Consider the following 24,112-nt stretch of genomic DNA (forward strand, 5'->3'; position numbering starts at 1 on the left):
GTGTCCTTAGAAGAGAAAAGCAGAGGGAGATTTGAGACACCCAGAGAAGGCCAGGTGAAGACATGCAGAGATTACAGCGCCGTGGCCATGAGCTAAGCCACATGGGCAGCCACCAAAAGCTGGAAGAGGCCAGGAAGTCTTCTCCCCCTAAAGCTCCCGAGGGAGCAAGTCCCTGTTGACACCTTGATTTCAGGCTCCAGCTTCCAGAACGACAAGAGAAGACATTCTTGCTGTTTTAAGCCACCACATTTGTGGCAATTCAATATGGCAGCCCAGGAAACCAACGCTACCCTCCTAGCAGCCCTCTGAGGGCTGTACCTTCCTTGTCCCAATTTACAGCTGGGAGATTAAGGACCAGAGACATGAAGTCACCAGCCTGAGGTCACACAGGAAGAAAGAGGCAGGGTTTGAAGCCAGGCACTTGGCCTGGAAGTCTTTCCTCTTCGTCATCACGCCACAGCCTCCTGAAGACTGGGCAGGGCTCCCCTCAATACCACACCTGAGGGACCCCTGGTCTGAGCAGGAAAGTGTCAACCCTGTCTTTTGGGGCTACCAGTCACAGCAACTAGGCCAGACCCCCAAAAAGGGACTCCAGAAGAAAGACAGTCACTCCTAGAGAAGACTGAGCTGTATTGAGGTTGGGGGACAAGATGGGGCAGCAAATAGTGTCCTGGCCTGTGGTTTGCGGAGGTGGGGACAGCTCAGAGCCTTTCCCCAGATGATCAAAGGCATCAGCAGAAGTTTGGGGACCACTGGGTTAAACAGAGTTAAACTCTCTCTCACTTTCTTCCTGCCCCATCTCTTCCCTCCACCTTTATTCCCAACTTTCTCTCTCTCTTTCAATCATTTAATCTTATTTAATATTTGAACAGGTAACCAAAGCCCATGGTACCAACTGTAAAGGCCCCCAAAAGGAATAAATTGCAAAGTCAACCTCCCTCCCTCCCCACTCCCAGACTCCCAGTCCCCTCCCCAGGGGCAGCCACTGATACAAGTTTCTTGTGTCTCCTTCCAGAAATGTATGCACAGACCGGGAACTACCTACGTGCATATATTCATATATGTTCTACTTTGTGCAAATGTTAACATAATGGACACATCCTTCTACACCTCGCCTTGTGCTATCTAATAGTGCATTCTGGTAGAGGAGGTGGGTCCCAGCTGGTACATAAAAGCAACCTCACTTCTGCTAATGACTGGGTGGTATTCTACGGTGCACATGAGCCATGATTTATTGAAACAGCCTGAAATGATGGATGTTCAGGAAGCCCGTGGTTACTTGCTGTTCTAAACAATGCCCCAAGAGAGATCTTCATGCACTTTCCATTTGGTGCTGGGCAAATTTATTTGGTGTGCATATGCCTTGCGTCCTCCCCCACCTGCCCCTGGACTGTCACCTGGCCTCTGCCGCAGGTAATGCCTTCTGGCCCCTGACCCTCCCTCCCTGGAACTAGTCAACTCCACCCCAGTCTCCATAAGCGTCTCTCTTTTTGTCTGTCTCTATGCTTCAGCCTCTCCAGATCTCTCTGCCTCTCTTTCCTTCTGTCTGTCTTTATCTTCAATTCTCTACCTAGATAGCTGTCTTCATCTCTACACCTTCCCACCTCCTCCTCTTCTCCCTTTGTCCTGTCTTCATTTCCCTGGTTCTACCCTAGTTCATCCCTGCCTCTCTGTTGCCCCCTACAGGATGAATCTGGCTCAACACACATCCCTGCCTCAGCCCAGTGGTTTCTATCTGGGGGATGTGGTACCCAACCTAGCACAAATTTTTCCCACCCTCAACCCTCTCCTGACCTGGCTAGGATTTCCATCCCCTGCAGCCCTGGCGGAGAAACCACCATCTTCCCCTCCAGGCCCCAGTGCCTGCCCTCCTGGACCCCTGCCTTTCTCTCTCTGTACCAGCAGGATTGGGCCCTGGGATGCACAGATGCTCCTGGGGGTGATCTAGTTTTGCAACAGGAGCTGTGGGAGCTAGACTTGGGCAGGTTGGATGTGGTTCCTGGGCTGGACAGAGCCTCATCCTCCTGTTCAGGGCCCAGCCTTCTTGCCCTCCTTGCTCAACAAACAGAGCGACCAGTCTGTGTCAGCCCTGAGCTGGGGACAAACAATAAACAAACCCACCCAAGGCCCTGCCCTGGTGAAGCTGACATTCTCACCGGGTGACACAGGTCATGACCAAGTGAACATACTCACATACTTAGAGGTATTTACAAATCACACTAAGTTCAAGAAAGAAAGAACTGGGTGTGGTGATAAAGAAGACGGGGGATGGGGGTGGGGGGGCAGGAATTGACCTTGGCAAGGGAGGGCCCAGCTGCCTTCTATGAACCAGTAGGGAAGAATCAGGTAGAATAAAGCAAGAAGGGGTGTGCCTTCTGAAGAGGTGACATTTGAATGGAGATGAAGGTATCTATGGAGGCATGGAGTGGAAGGCCTTTTAGGCAGAAGAGACAGCATGTGCAAAGGTCCTGAGGTAGGCAGTTGGAGGGTCAAGGACCAGCAAAAATATGGGACTCACAGTAAGTGAGGAGGAAGGCATGGGCCATCTCAAGTAGTATGGTGGGGAAGAGATATCCCATCTTATAGATGGGACACTAAGGCTTGGAGAGAAGGAAAGTCCTTTGCCTGAGGACACAAAGGGAGAGGGTGAGGACTGTTGAGCTCAGGCAGCCTTGTGCTCCCCATCACTAGGACAGTGATTCTTAGTGTGGGGTCCCATTCCAGCAGCATCAGCATCACCTCTTGGTCCCCCCCCCCCCCGCAGAACTACCAAATCAGAAGCTTGGGGTGGGCACTGGGGTGTGTGCCCAGCAGCCTGCATTCAATAAGCCCTCCAGAGGATTCCAACACACAAATATGAGAACCACTGAGCCAGACGCTCCTGCCTCTACAAGTTTTGGTCCTACCGTTTGAGGCACCCTTGCCCACTATGGGTTGGTAGGTGGTCCCCCTCAAAAGATACGGCCACATCCTAATCCCCAGAACCTGTGCATGCTATTGTATTAGGAAAAAGGGTCTTTGTAGTTATATTTAGGTTGGGGACCTTGAGATGAAATGATTATCCTAGGTAACCCTGATGGGCCCTAAATTCAAGGACAAGTGTCCTTAAAAGAGTGAGACAGAGGGAAATCTGAGAGAGAAGGAGGCATTTGAACAGGAAGGCTGAGATTGGAGGGATGTGACCACAAGCCAAAGAACACTGGCCACCACCAGGAGCTGAGAGAGGCAGGGAAGGATTCTCTCTTAACTCTGGAGGGTGCCTGCCAACTTGATTTCAGACTCTTGATCTCCAGAAACGTGAGAGAATACATTTCTGTTGTTTAAGCTACCAAGGGTACACCGATTTGTTGAGTGAGTTACTAGACCTCTCTGGGCCTCAGTTTCCTACCTGCCAAATGGGTTTAACAAGAGTATCTGTTTCCTAGGGAGGATGTGGAAATTGAATTAATGACTCCACGTAAAGAACTTAGAACAATGCCTGGCACACAGGCAGCCCTTAATTACATGAGAATTGTCATTCGGGTGTGAGCTCAACTCTGAGTGTCTGTAACACGTGTTTCTCAGCATCTTGTGGGAATCTGGGGCATGAAGGGCCCTTGGAAGTAAATGGGGTTATCTGGGGTGGTATGGGCCTGTGAGAGGGAACTCTATTTCCTCATCTGTGAAATGGGCATAGCAATAGCTCCCCACTCAGGGTTGGTGTGCAGGCAAGAAGGGTGCTGGAGCATATCGGGCCGGCGTGTAGCTCCACACATACTTCTCTATTACCTTTCCTTTACCCATAAAATGTCCATAATAGTAGCACGTACGACCTTACCCTTATGAGAGGATGAAATGAACTTCTAATACTTAGAACAGCACCTAGCAAGCAGAAAGCGCTCACTGTGGTGCATGTTACTGGTCGTCCGTATGGAACTCTGCGCCTGTGCTTACCTGGCCCAGGTGTGGGATGAGGATTGGGCAGGATGTGGCCGTGGGCATCTGGCCCTGCAGGTTCCTCCGCCATCCCACTTCCTCCGCACCCTGACCTCCTGCCCCCAACATCGCTCCAGCCCTCACTCCCAATTCCCTGTGACCTCTGAGGGCGGAGGCTTTGGCAGCCTGTGCCGCCTGCTCCAGCCCCAGGGAGGGGAGCAACGCACCCTGATACCCAGGTGGGGTTGCTGCTTCTCCCTCAGTGTCTCCCTGGGGTCTCCCATCTCTGTGACTCCTCATCGCTGGCTCTGGGTCTCTTTCAGTCCTCCGCCCCCCACCCCCATTACGTTTCCAGAAAAGGAAATATCAGGGACCCAAGGTTGTGTCCTAGGGCAGGGCAGAGGAGGAAGTAGCAGAAGCAGGACCTCCCCTCCCTCCCCACCCCCACCCCTCACCGCCTAGCTGAGTGCCGGCAGGATGGGGAGGAAGAGGGGGTTTCATTAATTAGCCTCTAATCCTGCCATGCGGGATCTTAACGAGGTGGATGGGCCTCATTAGTGAGCCGGAGCCCTGGCATTAGCGCCTTTGTCACACCCCTCTCCCAGGGCTGGGTCCTCAGCTGGCCCTGGGGAAATGGGGGCAGGAGGCCTGGGATACGGAACCGGGCTGGGACCTGGACTTCTGCATTTTGGGAGGAGGGGCTGGGACCCGGACTCCTGGGTCTGATGGAGGAGGGCCAGGGGCTCAGATCCTCCCCTCAACACACCCCTCACTTAAATGTCAGCCGAGGTACCCCGCCCTCTCCCGCCCCGGGTAACCCCGCGCTCTGCCCCTGCAGAGGAGCCGGGACAGTCGCCCAGACCCGACAGATGGAGAAGGTGCAGGACGGACAGGCGCTCGGTGGCGGGATGGAGGCCGACCAGCCCGCAAGCCCCCAGGAGCCGCCGTCGCCGCCCTCGCCGCCCTCGCCTCCGTCGCCGCGGTCGCCCGCGGCCCCCGAGGCCCCCGAGCTCCTCGCGCCCGAGCCGCCGACCGAGGCCTCCGCGCGGCAGCTGCTGCTGCAGGAGTGGGCGCCGCCGGGCGGGAGCCTGGAACTGCCCCCTCGCCTCACCTGGAAGCTGCTCTTCCTGCGGCGGCCGCTCTACCGCAACCTGCTGCGCTCGCCCAACCCCGAAGGTGCGGGATGGCGGCCCGGCCGGGCTGGAGCCGCCCGAAGGCCGCCGCGTCCCCGTCTTCTTCCCCTAGACTCGCTCACTCTGACCCTGTGTCTCTGCTTTCCGCCGCTCTCTTCTGTCTCTCCGTCTGTCTCTGCGTCTGTCTGCAACTCTTTATTCCTCTACATCATTCTCTGTCTCTTTTCTCTCATTGTGCAGTTGTCTCCTTGCGTCTCTCTGTCCCACCTGCATCTCCATCTCTATCTCTTTGTGTGTCATGTCTGTCTGTCTCTCCCGGTGTCTCTTTGTCCCACCCTGTATCTCTCTCCCCCTCCCTCCGCTCATATTCTGCCTCTTTCTCTTGGTGCCTTTCTCTGTCTCATGGCAAAGCCCTCCCGTTCCCAGCATTGTCCCTCTGTCCCCAGGACCTTCCCAGGGCTCTCTCAGGGCCCTGACTCACTCATCCCTGCCAGGCTGGTCTGGCCTGGCAGGCGTGGCACTGATTCCCGTCCTTCCAGCGGAGCCCTGGGGGCAGGGAGTGGGGAGCATGAGGAAGGTGGGCAGCCTCAGCTCGCCTGAGGCTCCACTTCCCTGTACATTTCAGGCATCAACATCTACGAGCCAGCGCCCCCTACTGGTCCCACCCAGAAGCCCCTGGAGGCCCTGGGTAAGCTATTGGTGGCTGGCCAGGTGGGGAGGGGGTGGTCCTGGAGAACAGGTGCATTCTAATCCTTCACTTCTCCACCCGCCAGGCAATTTCCGTGGGTGGCACATTAGGACTGAGAATCTCCAGCAGAACCTCAGGTGAGTGGCCAGGACCCATGTGGTCTGAGTGTGACTCCCTGCTCTCTCCTTCCTTGCTGTGGGACCTGGAGTAACCCTCTTTGACTCTCTGGGCCCCAGTCTCCTGCTCTGTAAACAGAGTTCGTCATAAGAGAGAACATATGGCAAAGGATCTGACCAGGACTAGCTTGCACATAGTAGGTGGTCAATAAATAGCAGCTAATACTGTTTCTGCGCTCAGCCTTTCTGTGGGAGGTGGAGGCTCAGCCAGGCCACCAGCTGTTCTCGATTAAACCAGGCCCTGCTTCTGCACAGGGGGTGAGATGGAGTGACTCAGGGGCTCAGAGTTATGCATCCCAGGGTTGGGTTCCCAGCTCTGTCATTTCTTTTCTTCTTAATCTTGGCAAATTACTTCCCTTAGTGAGCCTCGGTTTCCAGTTTCCCCATCTGCAGCCCGGGGTTCAGAATGCATCACCCTCAGAGGAGCTTGTGGGAACTGAGTCTGCGAGGTGCTGAGTGAGGGCTCAGGGCCTCTATGTGGGTGCCCTTGACATCACTTCGATGTCAGGATGCCTGCCATGATCAGGGTGTCCTGATTCTGGGGGCCAGGCCAACCTGGGGGATGCCTGAGAATCCCAGCAAGTGACAGACCTCACCTCCTTCATGCCCTCTCTCACAGCTGGACTGTGAAGCAGCAGTGTGTGGACCTTCTGGCCGAGGGCTTGTGGGAGGAGCTGTTAGATGATGAACAGCCACACATCACGGTCATGGACTGGTACGTGCCTCTCCCAGCCAGCCTGACCAGCCAGGTGGCACACGGGGTCTCCTCAAAGGGCAAGCCTCTCCCTGTCCTGCAGCTGCAGGATCCAGCCCTGCCCACCTCTCTGGCCCCTTCTCTCTGATTCTCAGTTGTTCAAACATGCCAGCCCAGAGGCTGTTCCTTCTTCCCTGGATCCTGGCCACCCTCTTTTCTAGAAACAAATTCCTCCCTCTCCTTTAGGAGTCGGTGCACATGGCTCCACCAGGAAGCCTTCCCTGACCACTGCCAAACTGGGTCAGATGCATTATGTTCCAGTGCCCCGGATGTCCCCCATCCCAGCCCTGACCATTCCTGGTTGTCACTGCCTGGTGACATGTCTGCCTCCCCCACTGGACCATGAATCCCATGAAGGCAGGGCAGGGGGCTGTCGTGGTCACTGCTGTGTGGCCAGCACCACCCATCCCCAGTGCACAGAGTGGATGCCAGTGAGTGTGTGTTGAATGGTGACAGAGCCAGGGGTTGAAGCTGGGAGCTTGGGGCAGTGGTGGCAGCTGAAGGCCTGGCCCCCACCCCCAGGTATGAGGACAGCCGGCTGGATGTGTGTGTGTATGAGCTGCACGTCTGGCTGCTGGCAGCTGACCGCCGCACAGTCATTGCACAGCACCATGTGGCCCCCCGGACATCTGGAAGAGGCCCCCCCGGCCGCTGGGTCCAGGTGAGGCTCCCTACTGCGGCCACCACCCGTACCCACGTGGTCGTGTCCCAAGACCTCGCAGAGGGAGGAGGGAGGAGAGCAGGATTTCTGGGTCCCTAATAAGGACTTCTTCCTGACCCCGGGGCTGCCACAGGTGTCCCACGTGTTCCGCCAGTATGGCCCCGGCGTGCGCTTTGTCCATTTCCTGCACAAGTCCAAGAACCGGCTGGAGCATGGTGGGCTGCGGCGGACAAGGGTGACCGACTCCTCCGTGTCTGTACAGTTCAGGGAGTGACGGGCTAACTCCGGGCCCGTGCTGACCCCTTGTCTCACCCATACACCCCTTGACACCTCCCTGAGCCGTTAGCATCTCTCTGTCCCCTTATCACTTCTGGCCTCTTAGCATCTCCCTGACCCCACAGCAGCTCCATGGCCCTTAGAAGTCCCTAACCCTTAGCACCTCCTTGTCCCTGAAGCACCACCATGTTCCCTTAGCACCTCCCTGCTCCCTTGATACCCTCATGACCCGTCAGCTGCTCCAGGATCACTTACTACCTCCTACACCCCTTAATCCTGCCTGGCCCTTGGTTTCTCATTTGACATCTCCACACATCTTTGAATGTCTGACTCTCTGGCATTTTCTCTGCCCTCCCTGAGTGCCACAAGGGCAGTGGCACTTCTTCCAGTGCTTGATGGATGGTAGGGGTTCAATAAATCTTTGTTGGCTGAAATGAATAAATACACGTGCCCAAGGATGCTGACTATTTCCTTGCTGTTTGCTCCTTAGAACTTGACTGAGTTCATTTCCCACTTGTATATCCTCTAATCCTTGATCCTCCAGCCTCTCACAACCCCTGAACCTTTTACACCTCCCTTGACCTCTGATTTCTTCACTTATCCCCAATATACAGCCTCCAAGCATCTCTGCTTACCTCTTCTGCCATATCTCTTAACTCTCAGAATCTCCCCCAATTCCCTTCCTCCTTCCAACCCCAGCTGTCAGCCCCCTAGAGTTGTGCCCCTACCTCTCTTATCTCCAAGACCCCTCATTTCTTTTCTCTAGTTCCTTCTCTACCTCCTCCCAAACCCAGATATCCATCAAGGGCCCTTATTACCCTTGGGAGAAGTAGGGGAAAATAGGTTGAAAAGTCAAATTTGCAGAAAGATGCAAATTTGAACTAAAGTGGTCTCCAGGTGTTGGGGAGGGGGGCATTGAAAGTATTTAACAACCCATAAGTCCTGGGCAGTGGCAAAATCACAAAACAGACCCTGGCCCTAGCCTAGGGTAGGGTCCTTGAAGGCCTCCTTCTGTCCCATGCATGAATTCGGAGGGAGTCCAGAGGTCCCGGGCAGGCCTGAAAAACCGGGAAGCTTTCAGAGAAGGGCCGTCCACCAAAAGTGTGGGAAGCATTTTGACGTTTAACCATCTGCACGTCACACGTGTCCTGTGGTGGGGGGGTGTGCACGCACCTAAATCCATGTCAGGACCCATGTCCCTGGCATGGGCTGACCCAGGCCTCACCACCATGTTCTCCTCACCATCCCACCCCGTGTTCATGTGGACTCGGGTCCCGAGCACAGTAGACAGCAGACCGGGATGACTTACAAGGGCTGTATTACAAGGAAGGCAGGGTGGGGGCAAGCAGAAAGCTCTCTTCTCTTGGATCTTGGGGACTTCAGCAGATCCCACAGACAAGGCCAAGTGAGGGCCTCAGCAATTTGTGGAGGATGGAGGTGACAGACCTCTAAGGTATCAGTTGCATCTGCAACAGAATCAAAAATGATTACTACGGGATGCCAAGGGCTCAGAGCCTTAAAGTGTGGAGAGTTCTAAGCCTGAGAAGAGGTGGGGAGCTGGAGCTGGGCTCGAAGTTCAGGACCTAGGCATCCTGGCCTGGGAGTTTGGGGCTGGGGGCTCCTGGAGCTCTTGGGGATAGAGGGGCAGCTGGGGGTGGTTTTAGAGGGCATTCTGGCTAGATCTAGGGCCTCGAAGTCTGTGAGCGTGGATATGTGAGTCCAGGGTGGGTTCAGGGGCCTCCAAAGTTGGGTCTGGGGGCTTCAGAACCTTCACAGGGGCTCTGGAACTGGTTTCCCGGCCACAGCCATGGTTGCACTAGAAGGCCTAGGTGGGTGGAGCATGAAGGATAGATAGGATATTCCTAGACTTAGGTCTGGGGTCTTGAGTTCTGGGTCAAATGTAGAATCTGGGAGTTTCAGAGTCAGGTCTGAGAGCTCTGGGATCTGATGACTTAGAGGGTGGGGAAGAACTGGTTTTGGTTCTGGGGGCTTCAGGGTGAGCTAGACTTGGGGACTCCGGAGTTAGTCTGCACTCCCTGGAAAGTGCAGCTGCCAGTAGGCGGTAGGCAGGTGGGGGATTCAGGAAGGTTGGAGGGGGCAATGGAGGCAGGAAGGTTGGGTCAGCTTCTGAGTCTGGGAATCTCAGAGTTGGGTCTGGGAGATCCAAGGGGCATGGGCTTGGGGGGAGGTGGGGGTTGGGGTGAGGAGAAGGGGGATCTCCAGGACTGGTTCTAAGGATGCCCAATTTGGGTCAAAGTTTCAGGGGGCGGGGCGAGGGGGGCGGTCTGGAGCCCCGGTGCTGGGTTGGGAGCTGGGGAAGCAGATGTGCGGACTAGGAGACACTGGCGGGGCGGGGTCTGGACGGGCGCGGGCGCGCACCTGCAGTAGAGCGCGGAGATGGCGTTGGACCAGTCCCCGAAGATGCCGCGGCGGTACTCTTCCAGGCGCGGGTAGGTGCCGGCCGAGAACTTGCGCTTCTTGCCGGCCTTGCCGCGAATGGACCACACGGTGAGCTCGCAGCGCTGGCCCACCACGAGCGACGAGATGACGTTCGTCCAGTCAGAGGGCAGGTAGGGCAGGTCGGCGCCCGGCTGCAACGCCAGCTCGGCGCCGCCGCAGCAGTTCTCGTAGTAGGGGTCGCTCTTGTCGTAGAGCTTGGCGCACGTGCGCGTCCCGTTGGCGCTCTTGAGGTCGGCGGGCACCGGGCAGGCGCCTCGGACACCGGGGACGGCCGCCAGGGCCAGGGCCAGGGCCAGCAGCAGTGGGCACAGCGGGGACATGGTGACACTGCGAAGCGACGCCCCCATGTCCTTTTATGCATCTGATCCGTGGGAAAGGAGAAGCTGCGAGATAAGGACTTGGGGAGGGAAGGGGAGGGCGCCCCTCTCCCAGGAACAGGGAGACCGTCCTGAAGTAGGTCAAAAACCCAGACCGAAGAATACAAGACAGACTTATTTGTAGAAAATTAGCAGCTTAAATTTTATGTGGCAAATAGCAGGACCAGTGACTTGCAATACAAAGGGTAGCATAGGGTTAATAGCTCTAGGTAGGAAGAGCCCTTGAAAATTGACAAGGAATGAAACAACCCCCTTCCAAACGAGGAGAGACCCAGCGAGGGGAGAGGGGGAGGGGGGCTGGGCTCCCAGGCTGGGCAGGTCTCCTACCCGGACGCAGGACCTTGGGAAAGGAAAAGCTGGAGATAAGGAGAGAGAGACCCTGGCGGGGAAGGGAGAGGAGGGGAGGAGATGGGGAGGGAGACCCCGTTCCCTCCTCCCCCGAAGCAGGAGATCCAGACCAAGGTCGAGATGTTGATAGACATATTTGCATAACAAAAACCATTGCAAGGTACAAAAAGCTTGGGGAAAAATTTGCAGCACTTGGGGCCATGTAGAATTAGTAGCTATAATATATAAAGAGGGCTTACAAATTGACAAGATATCAAGATCCCCTCTTCCAAGGACAAGCCAAAGAGGGAGAGACTGAGGAAAGAGGAAACTGCCACCCCCTTATTCCCAATCCCAAGGAGCCAGGAGATTTTCTTAACTAAGTTTGGATAACTTGAATCTATAAAATAAATAAAGATCCTATTGAGCTGTATAAAACTTAAACTTTTTGTAATAGCAACAAAGAACAAACAAAATCCTCATTGGGTGAAAACAGACAATTCTTGTACAATGAGTGCTTACTAATCAGCAGGCAGCAGTGACACAAGTCTAAGGCAAAATTAAGCAGCTGTACAGGAATGTTAGGGAGGCTGGGACCCCAGGGAGATACAGGGCCCCCGGCATCTGGTTGTGTGACCAAGGCCCTTTAGAGACTTTTTGGAGTTCCTGGCCTCCTGCCAGATGAGCATAGGGTCAAAAGTGTGGGTGAGCTGATCAGACAGACAGTGGTTCAAGTCTGTGGCTCCCTGGGTGAGTCCAAGTCTGGGCCTCAGTTTCCTTATCTGTAAAATGGGCGAATTTTCTTCCTACACTGTAGGATTGTTGTGAAGATTACAAGGGATAGTAGAAAGTATGGGGGCTAAAGGAATAGCCTGTGGAGCCAGGCTGTCTGGAGCCAGATCCCAGCTCCTCCACAAGCTTTTGCACAGGATTCCATCTTAGGGCCTCATGGAGACAACGAGGGTATCCACCTCAGAACGCTGGTGTAAGGAGTATGAATTAATCCACATAACCGTGCTGAGAATAGGGCCCTTGCTTAGCGCCGTACAAGCATCTGCCATATTATTATTACGAGAGCCCTTAGTGCAGTGCCTGGCACACAATAAGGGCTCAATAAACGTAAACCAGAACAACACATCTGCTCTTGACCACGGCCACTCAGCTGACCCTGATCCCTCCTGGGCCCCCAGATGCCATCTTCCGCCTTGGCCAGGGTAAGGTTAAGAGGTTAAGAGCCAAAGGCTGGGAACACTTGAAACTAGGTTCACATTTTGACTCTGTCACCTTGCTGAATGCCCTTGGGCAAGTGAACTCACCTCTCTGAGCTTTTCCTCCTACCTTCAAGGGGATACTAGAAAATGATCATCAAAATAGAAAAGGATAATAGAAAATTACTGTATCAAGGCATTTATAACTAATAGAATATTAGGAACCATTCACATAATTGTGACTTATAAATATAATATAAATACTGCATGTGTGATATTGAATAAATGCAACCGTATAAATATATTTATAAATAACAGTATAAATATAATATAAAAACAATATGAATATAAAGCATGAAGTCCAGTATGTGCTCAATAAGCAGGAATTACTAGGACTGTTCTTAATACTTTCTTTTCCCCCTTTACAGAGGGACTGGGGATTGAACCCAGAACCTCGTGCGTGCCAAGCACACGCTCTACCACTGACCTATACCCCCCACCCTATTAAGACTATTCTTATAATGGCTCCGAGACCCTAGACCCTGACCTGGGCCTGCCTCAGACCAGACCTGGATCCTTCTCCCTCCTTTCCTCTCGTGACCTTTTGAAATCTAATCTCCAGCCGCTAACTTCCCAGCTGGCCTCCTTAACCTCAGGGGCACAGAGTTCCCACTGTCCCAGCTGTGCAAGGGCATCTGGACTCAGGGATGGACACAGTCACCTAGAACCCCAGCCACCCAGGAAGGCCATGAGTTTCTGACATGGAGAGCGACATGGGATAGTGAGGAGACCTCGACAGAGAGGCAGACCATGGACAGGAACACAGGACCCATGGGGCCAGAGCACACAGCCAGCGTCAGAGAGAACCCATGGAGACCCAGGACATGGGCACTGCATCCCCAACCCTGGGACAGACACATGGGCAGGGGGGTAGGGACACTCCTTCACGCAGTCAGCCACTGATGATCACTGATTCTCACTGGTGGATCCTAGAGGGCTACACATATTGAATGTAGACACATGCTTATGTCCCAGAGAAACACAGTCCCAGACAATGCCCCACTCCCTGTAGAATCACACACCCACAGCCACCAACAAGCTCCCACCCCTCAACCACTACCCCCCTACACTCCATGAAATTTCAAATCACAAACCCCCATGCCCACATCTAACATGCCCACATGAGCACTCACCAGGCATCTTCATCCAGAAACAATTTCCTCACTGTTAATAAGACAAACTGGACAAATAGTAGAAAAATAAACATCTCCTTATTACACTTTTTTTTTCTTCAAATGGAAGAATGTCCTTGAGGAACCCATGAACCTTTGAGAAAGTCAGAAGGTAAACCAACAATTCGAACACAATGTGAAAAGAGTTATAAAGGACTCTAGGACTACAGTGGGAAGAATAGCAGGCTTATAAAAAAAAATCCACCAATATATTTTGATTCATATAATAGGAAAAAAACCCTCTTTTTAGATGTCACACCTTGATTTGACATTTTTCATTAGACCATAAAAAAGGAGATTGGTATACATGTGAAATTGTCACTGGAAGTTTTTGTCTCAATAAGGGTGGAACCAAAACATAAATAACATGATAGGTGACACATAAGTTAAATGAAAATGCTAAGTCTGGTGGAAGGGTATAGCTCAGGGGTAGAGCACAAGCTTAGCATGCACAAGGTCCTGGGTTCAATCTCCAGTACCTCCATTTTCAAAAATTTTTTAAAAAAGAAAATACTAAATCTGCTGCATAAATACAGGAAAATCACATCAGCACTTAAGTTCACACTAGATCATGGGAATGCATTACACTTCTGTAAGAATAGGTCACTGACTGGGATCATTTCTATATAATCCTTTTTTTTTAATGTTTTTTTGAGGGGAGTAATTAGGTTTTGTTTTTTTTTTTAATGGAGGTACTGGGGATTGAACCCAGGACCACGTTCATGCGCTCTACCACTGAGCTCTACCCTTCCAACCTCTGCCTGCCCCTCCTCAACAGTCTTGAGTTTTAAACGTTCTCTTGGTAACTTGATGCTGGAGTTTGAGAACCACTGGGTTAGGGCTTTGGTCTCCTAACACTTCATATGTCACTGGTTGTTTATTACATCTAGAATTTCTATATTGATACCTCAATTTGCTCAGCTCCTATAAAGTTTATTTTACATAGATTTCCAAACAAATTATTAAACAAAATTCCATTAGCAATAGAAAACGGAGTATCTCTGGGGATCCCAGATGCAGCGGCGTAAGACAGTGCCTGGTACCCAAATGCTGGAAATGAACTTGAATCTTCCCCAAAACAGACAAAAAGTCAGTCATCATCTAACTTCAAGACGTGGCTGAAGACCATTTTCTTAGCTACACCTGCCCCAGGTGAGGTGCCTATCTGTAAGGCTCCCTGGGTCCCACGACCCCTTTGTGGTCTAGGCCAGAGCTACCCAACCTTCACTGGGCTGCAAATTACTTGAGGGTGAGGTGGGGCGGGGAGGGTCCTGTTAAGATGCAGATCCCAGTTCAGCAGGTCTGGAGTAGGATTTCGGGTCCGCCATTTCCAGCCAGCTCCCAGGTGATGTCAGGCTGCTGGGGGCCATTGAGTAAGGGTGACACACCCAGCTGAGACAGATGCAGCAAGAAGACAGCTCCAAACTGGCAACCTGCCACCAGGAGGGCGTGGCGGGAATTCAGAAGTGAGCCAGGCCCTGGGGGCCGGGAAGAGGTCGGGGAACACGGGATGGTTGAAGCTGGAAGAAAAATCCAAATGACATTTCGGAAGGAAGCTTGTGGCAGAAGCAAAGTCCGAAATTCCCGAGGGCTGCAGCAGCTTGGGCTCGAGAGCCCCGGCAGGTGGGCAGTGGAAAGCCTACTCACCCCGGGGCGCGGAAGGTTTCGCGTGCGCCCGCCGGATCGGGGGAGGCTGGGCGCACTCGCAAGGTGGCGCCAAAGCACAGAGATTCCTGTCGCGGGCTGGGGCGTGCTGGGGCCCGGGTTCAAATCCCCACTCTGCCACTTACGTGCTTCGCGAACCCGGGAACTCGCTCAACCTCCGTGACCTTCCGTGTCCTCTTGTGTGAAGTGGAGACAATACACACAAAAGCTAGTTACCTCTTCTAGTGTTGAGGCTTGTAAGGAACATTTCCTTTCTTTTTATTTTATTGTATTATGATTTTTAGAGGTTACAGAGATCAGAAGAGAAGAAATAAAATTATATGCAGATGATATAATTGTCTACATAGAACAATGCCCACAGTAGAACTTAATGACTTTTTGGTGACAAATCTCTCCCAGCCAATCTCTACCCTGACAATAGTCATCCCAGGTTTAGAACCACGGGAGGGTTGAGTGAATTAACCACAAACACAAGTTTGACCCACATCCCTAAGAATCTTCACAGATACAGACCCTAGGTCCATGATAGAGCCATTGTCCCACTGATTTGATCCAGCCAAAGCCTCCTTTGGATATCTTATTACTTGGTGTAATGATTGCTTGTGGTGTTTAAGTCACTTACAATGAAATATTCCATTGCTTATAGCTGAAAACATCCTTAATGAGCCTTTCACTCCTCATTCATTCTTTCTTTCATATTCTTTCCCTCTCCTTCTCTTCCCTCTCCCCATGGCCATCCACACACACTCAGAGGGCCACAGTCACGTACAGGCTGCATGGTCCATGGCAGGTGCTGCATGAATGACATTGTTTTCCGGGATGAAAGAGGTGCATCCCTAGTGTCCCAGCAAGAGTGAACCAGCATCTTCAGGGAAGTCAGAGGTGGCTCCCTCCATGGGCCTGGGCTGGTTGGGGCGGGGTAAGTTTTTACAAACTGGTCTCCCTGATAACGATGGTGGTGGTAAGATCCCTAAATCATAGAAGCAAGGTGGTGACACAAACTTCAGAAGCAAGCTGGACACAGTCATTGCAATGAGGGGCAAGGCTGGATCAGCAGCCAGTGGACCCGACGCCCACAGAGCGATGGAAATGGTTAGTAAAACACAAGTCTCCAAGAGGCAAGATATATAGCAGTCAAGAAGAACATGTCTTCATTTACGTAATCAAAAGAAATTGAGGGTGAATGCTCTGGAGGCTAAGGGCAGACACTCTCATAGAAAATCATGGTCCCTTACCCGGTTTCCAGATCAGAGTCAATTTTCAAATCCCAGACTTCAGGGGAGGCCAGGTCCCTATGAGGACGGAGCTGTAATGCCGCTGCCAGTGTGTTATTAGCGATTTCCCACATCCTTTCCCAGTGACCCAGGGCGAGCTGGAGCTGGCTTGCACCGACTTGCCTTAACTGAGTGTTCAATTTGCAGGAATTTTGTAAGTTGACTGTTAAATAAAGCCATTACAATTTAAAATTATATAAACTTACAATTAAAAATTATATTAAAGCAAAAGTCAAATACTCATCAATCACTTCCTGATCGTTTTACCCCTTTTTACTATTATCTATGCTCTGGAGATTATTTCTGAGTTGAGTTGTATCCACCCAAAAAGATTTCGTGAAGTCCTAACCCCCAGGACTGAAGATGTGACCTTATTTGGAAACAGGATCATTGCAGATGGAATTACTTAAGATGAGGTCATTAAGGCGGCCCTAATCCAGTATCACTGGGGTCCTTATAGAGAGAAGACCCACAGCGGGAGAGACACAGAAGGAGAAGCCAGTGGAGTGACAAGTGAGGGAGAGGCTGGAGTGATGCATTCATGAAATACCAAGGACCCCTGGCAAACACGGGAAACTGGGAGAGGCAAGGAAAGATTCTCCCCTACAGGTTTCAGAGGAAAACCTGCAGGGCCCTGCTGACACCTTGACTTTGGACTTCTAGCCTTCAGAACTGTGAGACAATCAATTTCTGTTGTTCCACATCACTCAGGTGAAGTACTTTGTTATGACAGCCCCATGAAAGTAAAACATTGTGTATTACATCTATATAGAAATACTATGTAATGTTCTGCTACGCATCTCTTCCAAACTCCGTGCTCAGTGACATCATGTTGGCAGCTTGATATCAGCCATGGTGGTTGTGTTAGCACCACAGAAATTTTCAAATGCTACAAATTAGAGCTTTTCTCCTCAGAGAGCCTGTTGTAGAACATTTAATGGGCAGACTGGTGCCAGTGGCAATTTCCTTGGTAACAGCACACTGGCAAAAGGAGAAAACTCGGACCTTTGGTAACTGTTGGACACAGGATCTGAATTAATGTTGATGCTGAGGACACAGAGAGCCATTCTCGCCCTTCGGTTAGAGGCAGTGGGGGAGTGGGGGGAGGGGGACAACATTATGGAGGCAGATAATGAATGGAGTCCTGACTCAGCTCTGGCCCATGAACTGGCCCCTTCCCATCCTGGCCATCATAATTTTTTTTTAAATCATCACATCCCAGGGGTGATGGCAGAGATTAGTGCCATTCACAAAGACATGAAGGATGCCAGAGTGGTTGTTTGTATCATATTCTCATTTAATTCACCCATCTGACCCTTTCAAAAACCATCTGGATCCTGGTAGATGATGGTAGATGTGTGAACTTAACCAAGTAATAGCCTAAATTGCAGCTGCTCTGCTGGACAGGGTATGTCTTCCAGAGAGGATTAACACAGCCTTGATATGTGAGATGCAGCCCTCGATCAGGCGAATGCAGTATTTCCATTCCCACCAGAAAGGAGGTTCAGAAGCAGCCCACAGTTACTTAGGATGGCCAAGATGCATGTTTAGAATAGGTACAGAGACAACTAGCTGGAGTCTCTGCCACTCCTGCTTTGTTGAAAATTGTGTGATTGTGTGATGGCTGGAGCTGAAGCAGCCATCTTACGCTCTTACAAGGAGAGAATACTGATACATTGAGAATGGAGGAGCAGCCAGAGGGAAAGAGCCTAGATTCTCTATGACATCACGCTGTCTAAACCAGCACTATTCAATATAAATATTATGTGAACCACATATATAGTTTTTACATTTCTGGTAGCCACCTTTTAAAAGTTTTAAAAATATACGAAATTAATTTTAAATACAAGCACACTTCATTTTATTGTGCCTTAGTGCACATCACAGATATCACTTATTATGCAAATTGAAGGGTTGTGTCAACCCTGTCTTGAGTAGGTCTCACCAGTGTCATTTTTTCAACGGCAATCACTCACTTTATGTCTCTGGGTCATAATCTGGTGATTCTTGCAATATTTCAAACTGTCTACCAGCAAAAAGATAATGACTTGCTGAAGGCTCTGATGATGGTTAGTATTTTTTAACAATAACCTATTTTGGGGGGCTGGGTGTATAGCTCAGTGGGAGAGTGCATGCTTGGCATGCACGACGTCCTGGGTTCCATCCCCAGTGCCTCCCTTAAGGGGAAAAAAAAACAATAATTGATTTATTTTTATTTTTAATAATAACCTATTTTTTAATTAAGTTATGTACTTTTTAAAATATAATGCTATTTCACACTTAATAGACTGTGGTAGAGTGTTAACGTAACTTAGACATGCACTGAGAAACCAAAAAATTGTGTGACTCAATTTGTTGATACTCCAGTTATTATGGTGGTCTGGAAACAAACTCCCAGTATCTCTAAGCTTTATTTTACATAATAGATCCAAATATCATTTTGACTTACAATCAATATACAAATTATTAATGCAATTTTACTTTTTTACAGAAAATAAAAATTCTATACATACAAACATCTATTCTCAAGCTCTGTCTACTGAGAGGGTAGAGGCAATGAGATCCTTGCAGCAATCAGCCCACCTAGCACCCAAATCTTGGTTTCTAAATACTGTTCTCCACTAAAAAGAATCACAGCTCTATGGAGAAATAGCTGGTTACAGAGAAGGGACAGGAAAATTACAAAATGAGCCTGGAAATCTGATTCCAGAAGGTGAAGAAGTACCCAAAAATGAGGGAAATACATCAAAAGGACATGAGCTCTCTGGAAAGGGTTCTCACTGGCCTCATCTGGGACAAACTGAGCATCACAGTAAATGATAGTAAAGAATTACAATCCATTGAAAAAAAAAGAATTCATGAGTCCATATTGATATAAATCCATTGGTAAGTACACATGAGGGAGGGGAGGAAACCTCCTCTTAAGAGTAGAATGTCTGCTAAGGAATGTAGAAAGATGGATGAAGGTAGAGGCTCACTACGGGGTGGCTGTCATAATGTTCCAGGAAGGCAAAGCCATCAATAGATGCTAAAAAGACTGGGTCAGAGTTTGAGAAGTCACAGGAATTAACATGGTTGCAAAGACTCTCCACATCCTTGTTTATTACAAAGAGAAAACTAGAAACTGCACAGTGGAGAAACTTGGCAGGCACCATCTGAAAAAATAAAATAAGAAAAATTAAAAGGCATTAAATTCTGGAGGATATTTTATACTTAGAGCACAGCTTGGCTCCCACTAGTTACATTTCACCTGCAAAATAGCTACGTGTGATCTGGGGACCCTACTGGACAGTTCAGCTAAAATAGACCCCGCTGTTTCAGAATTCTTATTTTTTACTTTCTTGTGGGGGGAGGTAATCAGATTTGTTTGTTTGCTTGTTTATTTTAATAGAGTGATGGGAGATTGAACCCAGGACCTCATGCATGCTAGGCACCCACTCTACCACTGAGCTATACTCTCCCTCCTCAAGACTTCTGTACAATAATAAATGTTCTCATTATTAAGGCATTTTTACTTACTATTACTTTACTTGTAACAGAATGCACTCTAGTGACACCATCACACACGTACTGTGCTTGGCTGAATAATAACCCAACAAAGATACCCACACCATCCCTAGAAGTTATAAATATCTTGTACACACCAAAGGGACAGTGCTGTTGTAATTAAGGTTTATTGACTTTAAAATAGAGGCATTAACCTGGGTTGCTTGAGAAGGCCCAATCTGAACACATGAGTTCTTAAAAGTACAGAACTTTCTCAAGCTGAGGGCAGAAATGTGACAGAAGAAGACGTGGGAGGGATTCCAGGCATGAAGAGGACTTGACCCACCATCGCGGGCTCTGAGGTAGAAGGTCCACTTACTGGGACCAGAAAGAGGTAGCCAAGAGCTAAGGACAGGTCTTCACAGCCAGCAAGGAAATGGGACAAGGCGCCTGACAACCGCAAGGAGCAGAATTCGGCCAAAAACTTAGATGGGTTTACAAAGCCTCCAAAACAACCCAGTTGGCCACAGTATGACTCAGCATTGTGAGACCCACAGCAGGGGAACCAGGCGAGCTCACCCGATCACTGCCCTGTGGAAACGTGAGAGAAGGAATTCAACTTGTGTTGAGATGCTCAGTTTGGGACAATTTGTTAGGGCAGCAAAAGTAGACCAATCCTCACACACGCAGTCGCAGACCACAAAGAGCATCTTTTCCTCATTGTTTATTTGCAAAATTTTTACAAAAGGTAGAAAAATAAACATTTTATTGGGTCTGAGTTTGAGAATTCATACACATAAATACAAAAATAGTGACTTGCAGGCAATAAATTAAGAAAATGGTTCTGATGCATCAATACACAAATAACATGTAAGATGCTGGAACAGGTTGCAGGTAGATCTCAGGCTCAGACACACAGGTGTCCGCTGGCGACACATTTCAGGTCCCGGGTGAGGAGGCGGAAGAGGTTGAACATGACAGAGGCCTCGAGGCAGTCCTGGGACTCCTGTGGGAGGGGAAATGGCTCAGTGGTCCCCGTGCCTGGGCGCCCAGCTGCTCCCAGACATCAGTTTCCCCACCGCGGTCACTCACCTTCTTCGGGGCCTCCTGGAGCCGGTGCAGCCAGTGGTGGAGGCGGTCCCGGGGCCTGGGGCCTGCTGTGGGCTGAGCTGGGACCTGTGGGCAGAGGAGGGGGGTGTGAGGGGGTGAGGAAGGGCCTGGGACAGAGAGGGACATTCAGGAGGTCAGAGCCCAGACACGCTGCGGGTGGCCCGAGCACTCACACAAGCCTGGAGCTGGGAGTGGATGTGGCCCAGGGTGTGCAGGGGCTGGTCCAGGGTGCTGCCCAGGGATGAGTTAGCCATGGTCCCCAGGACGGCCAGGGTCAGGGCCACCTCAGCCTTCAAGGCCACGGGACGCTCCCACACCTGAGGCGGGGAGACAGGGGCAGGGGAGAGCTGCATGTGAGAGAGGACAAGGGAGGAGGGGCAGGTGGGGAGGACACAGGCAGGGACAGTTGAAGGGGAAGGTCAGGGTCAGGGGAGAGGCACAGCCGATGTGGTCAGCGGAGGGGAAGGGGTCGGGGACAGGTGGGCAGGGCGGAGAGAGGAGGAGGCGGGAGGAGGAGGAGGGGAGGGGCCGCCTGCAGAGCCAGGTGATCTGGGCCAGGTGAGGGCAGGTGGGCCTGACTCTCCGGACTCACCTGCAGCTGCCTCAGGTCCCGGGTCCTGGGGAAGATGCGCGAGCTGCAGTTCCAGTCCTTCTGCAAGAGTGACTCTTCCTAGGGAGCAAGAGCAAGGTCAGCCCACAGCACGACCGAGGGGAGACCCCGGTGAGACTGGAGGGAGGCCGACCTCAGGAGGAGGGGAGGTGAAGGTCCAAAGGACGGCAGAGGCACGACCACCACAGGAGGACAGGGCTCAGCCCTCTGCGGGGAGGGCGAGGGGCCGGTGAAGGGAGAGCAGGTCCCCCTTGAGCAGAGGAAGCCCGGGCACCCACAGCGCGGGGGTGGAGGGGAGCCCACAGCAGGCGGGGCTGGGGGACACTCACAAAGGCGTCCTTGGCTCTCTTGAAGGCCTGCAGCTCTTGTGGGGACAGAGACTTGAACTGGGCCAGGTGGCAGCCCCTTGTGCCCGGGAGGGCCCTGAGGGGTGAGGGGACAGGAACTGCTCCTGTCCTGGTCAGCGCTGCGGTCATCAGCAACAGCCCCAGCAGGCAGCCCGAGGTCATGCCTGTGTTGTGGAAGGAGAGGAACGTGAGGGGACGTAGGTCACTGGGGACTGAGGGGAGGGCGTTTTGTGGGGCTCAGGTCCCGGGCAATGATGTCGGAGCTCACCCAGCTTCATTCCTGGTCTCTGGTCTCTGGTCTCTGTCAGCAGGTGGGGGATCAAGTGTCCACTCCGAGGCTGTCGCCTGAGATCTCTCAGTCTTGTTTGACGTCTCTGACCCCAGTCTTCTCTTCTGGACCTCAGCCCGCTGCTCTGTCCGAGTGTCTGAACTTCCAGCTCCGTCTGAGGTCTAATTCCTGCCTGAGCTCCATGGTGCCGCTTTTAGCCTGTGCAGCTGGGCAATCCCAGCTGATGTAGGAAAAGTGAAAACACAGCTAGAGGGTGACACCGGCCACCAGGGAGGCCCAGGCAGGAAAGCCCAGAGCAGGGCGGGGCCTGGGAGCCAGGTGAGCAGCTGAGTGAAAGAGAAACTGACATCCATTAGGGCTCACCTCCAAGAAAGTGCGTTCTGAAGACAAAATCCAGGCTGGGGCAGCTGCAGCCCCACATGGGGGTGCCTTGTGCAGTGGCCAGGCTAGATCTAGGACTGGAGTGGGGAGGGGACAGAGGGATTCCTTTCTGCAGGATGCCCCAGTGCAGGGAGTGGAGGGAAAGAGCACGCCTAGAAGGAGTTGCCGGGAAGAACCTGGACCTTCCAAGTGGGAGGCTGTTTAGGTGATGGGAGAAGATCTGGGGGTGCTGCTGGGGGTGGGGAGAGAGAGTCAGAAGGCAAAACACACCCATTAAGAGAGAAGACCAGCTCCTCCCCACCTTTTGCAACCTGGTACAGACAAAGATGGAATGGGGGAGGAGGGGAGCCCGCACTAACATCTCTAATTGTCCAGGCATAGAAGGACCCAGGAACAGGAGGCTCTGCTCTGGAATTGCGGGCCGACCAAGCCTTCAAGGGAACCAGCTTGGTTTGTGACAAACACCTTCATTCGTTCACCAAATATTTATTCAGCCACCACTTTGGGTCAGACCCTGTTCAAGGTGCCAGGGCAAGAGCACTGAAAAAAGAAAAAGACATACCACAATCCTTCATGGAGCTTTTTACTAGAGAGGAGGAACACACAGTGGAGGTCGGGGAGTTAGGCTTGTGGTGTGTATTGTGTCAGAGAACGTCAGATAACAGAAAATGAAAAAATGAAACAGGGATGAGAGCAGAGTGCGGGAGGAAGTTTGCATTAAATGAGGTGTCTGAGAAATGACATTTAGGGAAAGACCTAAAGGAAGTGAGGGAGGGAGCTCTGTGAAGATCCGAGGGGGAGCATTCTGCGAAAAGGGAACAGTCAGTGCAAAAGGAAAACAGACACCACCGCCACCCCCACTTTTGGTGTATGTCTCACCCTGTCACAGAGGCTTGGCCACAACGTGGTTAAATACCCACAATAGCACCAAGGACTTACTGTGCTTTGCCTACATGTCAAATACAGATGGAAGTTTAGAGACTCAGAGAGGTTAAGAGACTTGTTCAAGGTCACACAGCAAATAACTAGTGAGGGCAGGATTTTAACTGAGTTTTGCCTGGCATCAGGCAATAACCACTGCACCCTCCAGCCTGACTGTAGCGAGACCTCCTGGACCTGGAAGTGATGGATTTCTTGGACAGAAGTTGCTGAGTCCTTTTTGACTGTTACTCCCACCCTCTCTTTCCCTCATTTTAATTCCAGGGAGAGGGTAGACTGAAATCCATGTTGGGGAATATCTTTGAGGTCTGATACGCAAAAATGTTTTAAAATCAATAGCAGGGATGTGCAAGTCACTCCTGGTGTTCTGGTCAGTTTCTGTCACTTGGAGGAGGCCTTACCTCAGGGGAGGAGACAATGAAACAAGAATGAATTTTGAAAATTAACTTATTATCTCAAAATCCCTAGACATCATAATGTCTTTCTTAGAAAGAAAGCTCAGGGAGTGGTTAGGAACATGTGATCGAGAGCTGAAGACTTGGGGGCTCCTCACTAGCTGTGTGATCTTGGGAAACAGGCTTTGCAGTTGGCCACAAAGATTACCCATCCTGCCCAGATCTCGATGAATGTAAAAAGTACAATTGTTTGCACTTTTATGTGTGTGATTATTTCATGGAGACCATTTATTAAGATCATTCTGTGACTTCAGCTGGAAGCTTCACGAGCACTATTTCAATGTGTATTACTCATGGCAAGGGACGTGTAATAATATCATGGCATAGAAGACTAAACGGAGGCTGGGTA

The 24,112-nt window shown here is 51.2% G+C and overlaps 3 protein-coding genes across 3 annotated transcripts; 1 reads left to right on the plus strand and 2 right to left on the minus strand.

Annotated features, from left to right (window-relative positions):
- Nucleotides 1–4,784: 4,784 nt before the first annotated feature.
- NCCRP1 (NCCRP1, F-box associated domain containing) lies at nt 4,785–8,028 on the plus strand. Its single transcript, XM_031458673.2, has 6 exons — nt 4,785–5,091; nt 5,674–5,736; nt 5,822–5,873; nt 6,532–6,627; nt 7,189–7,327; nt 7,461–8,028. The coding sequence occupies exons 1-6, from the start codon at nt 4,785–4,787 to the stop codon at nt 7,599–7,601; spliced, it is 798 nt and encodes a 265-aa protein (XP_031314533.1). The 3' UTR covers nt 7,602–8,028.
- Nucleotides 8,029–9,834: 1,806 nt separating this feature from the next.
- Nucleotides 9,835–10,383, minus strand: SYCN (syncollin). The gene has a single exon (XM_010985251.3). It carries the CDS (start codon nt 10,381–10,383, stop codon nt 9,835–9,837), a length of 549 nt encoding a protein of 182 aa, XP_010983553.3.
- A 10,029-nt stretch (nt 10,384–20,412) lies between these two features.
- LOC105106776 (interferon lambda-3) lies at nt 20,413–21,861 on the minus strand. Its single transcript, XM_011000550.2, has 5 exons — nt 21,682–21,861; nt 21,335–21,412; nt 20,916–21,059; nt 20,725–20,808; nt 20,413–20,638 (listed from the first exon to the last, which is right to left on the minus strand). Exons 1-5 carry the CDS (start codon nt 21,859–21,861, stop codon nt 20,540–20,542), a joined length of 585 nt encoding a protein of 194 aa, XP_010998852.1. The 3' UTR covers nt 20,413–20,539.
- Between the last annotated feature and the right edge of the window lie 2,251 nt (nt 21,862–24,112).

Source organism: Camelus dromedarius, chromosome 9 (genome assembly GCF_036321535.1).
Source record: "Camelus dromedarius isolate mCamDro1 chromosome 9, mCamDro1.pat, whole genome shotgun sequence".
Classification (NCBI taxonomy): domain Eukaryota; kingdom Metazoa; phylum Chordata; class Mammalia; order Artiodactyla; family Camelidae; genus Camelus; species Camelus dromedarius.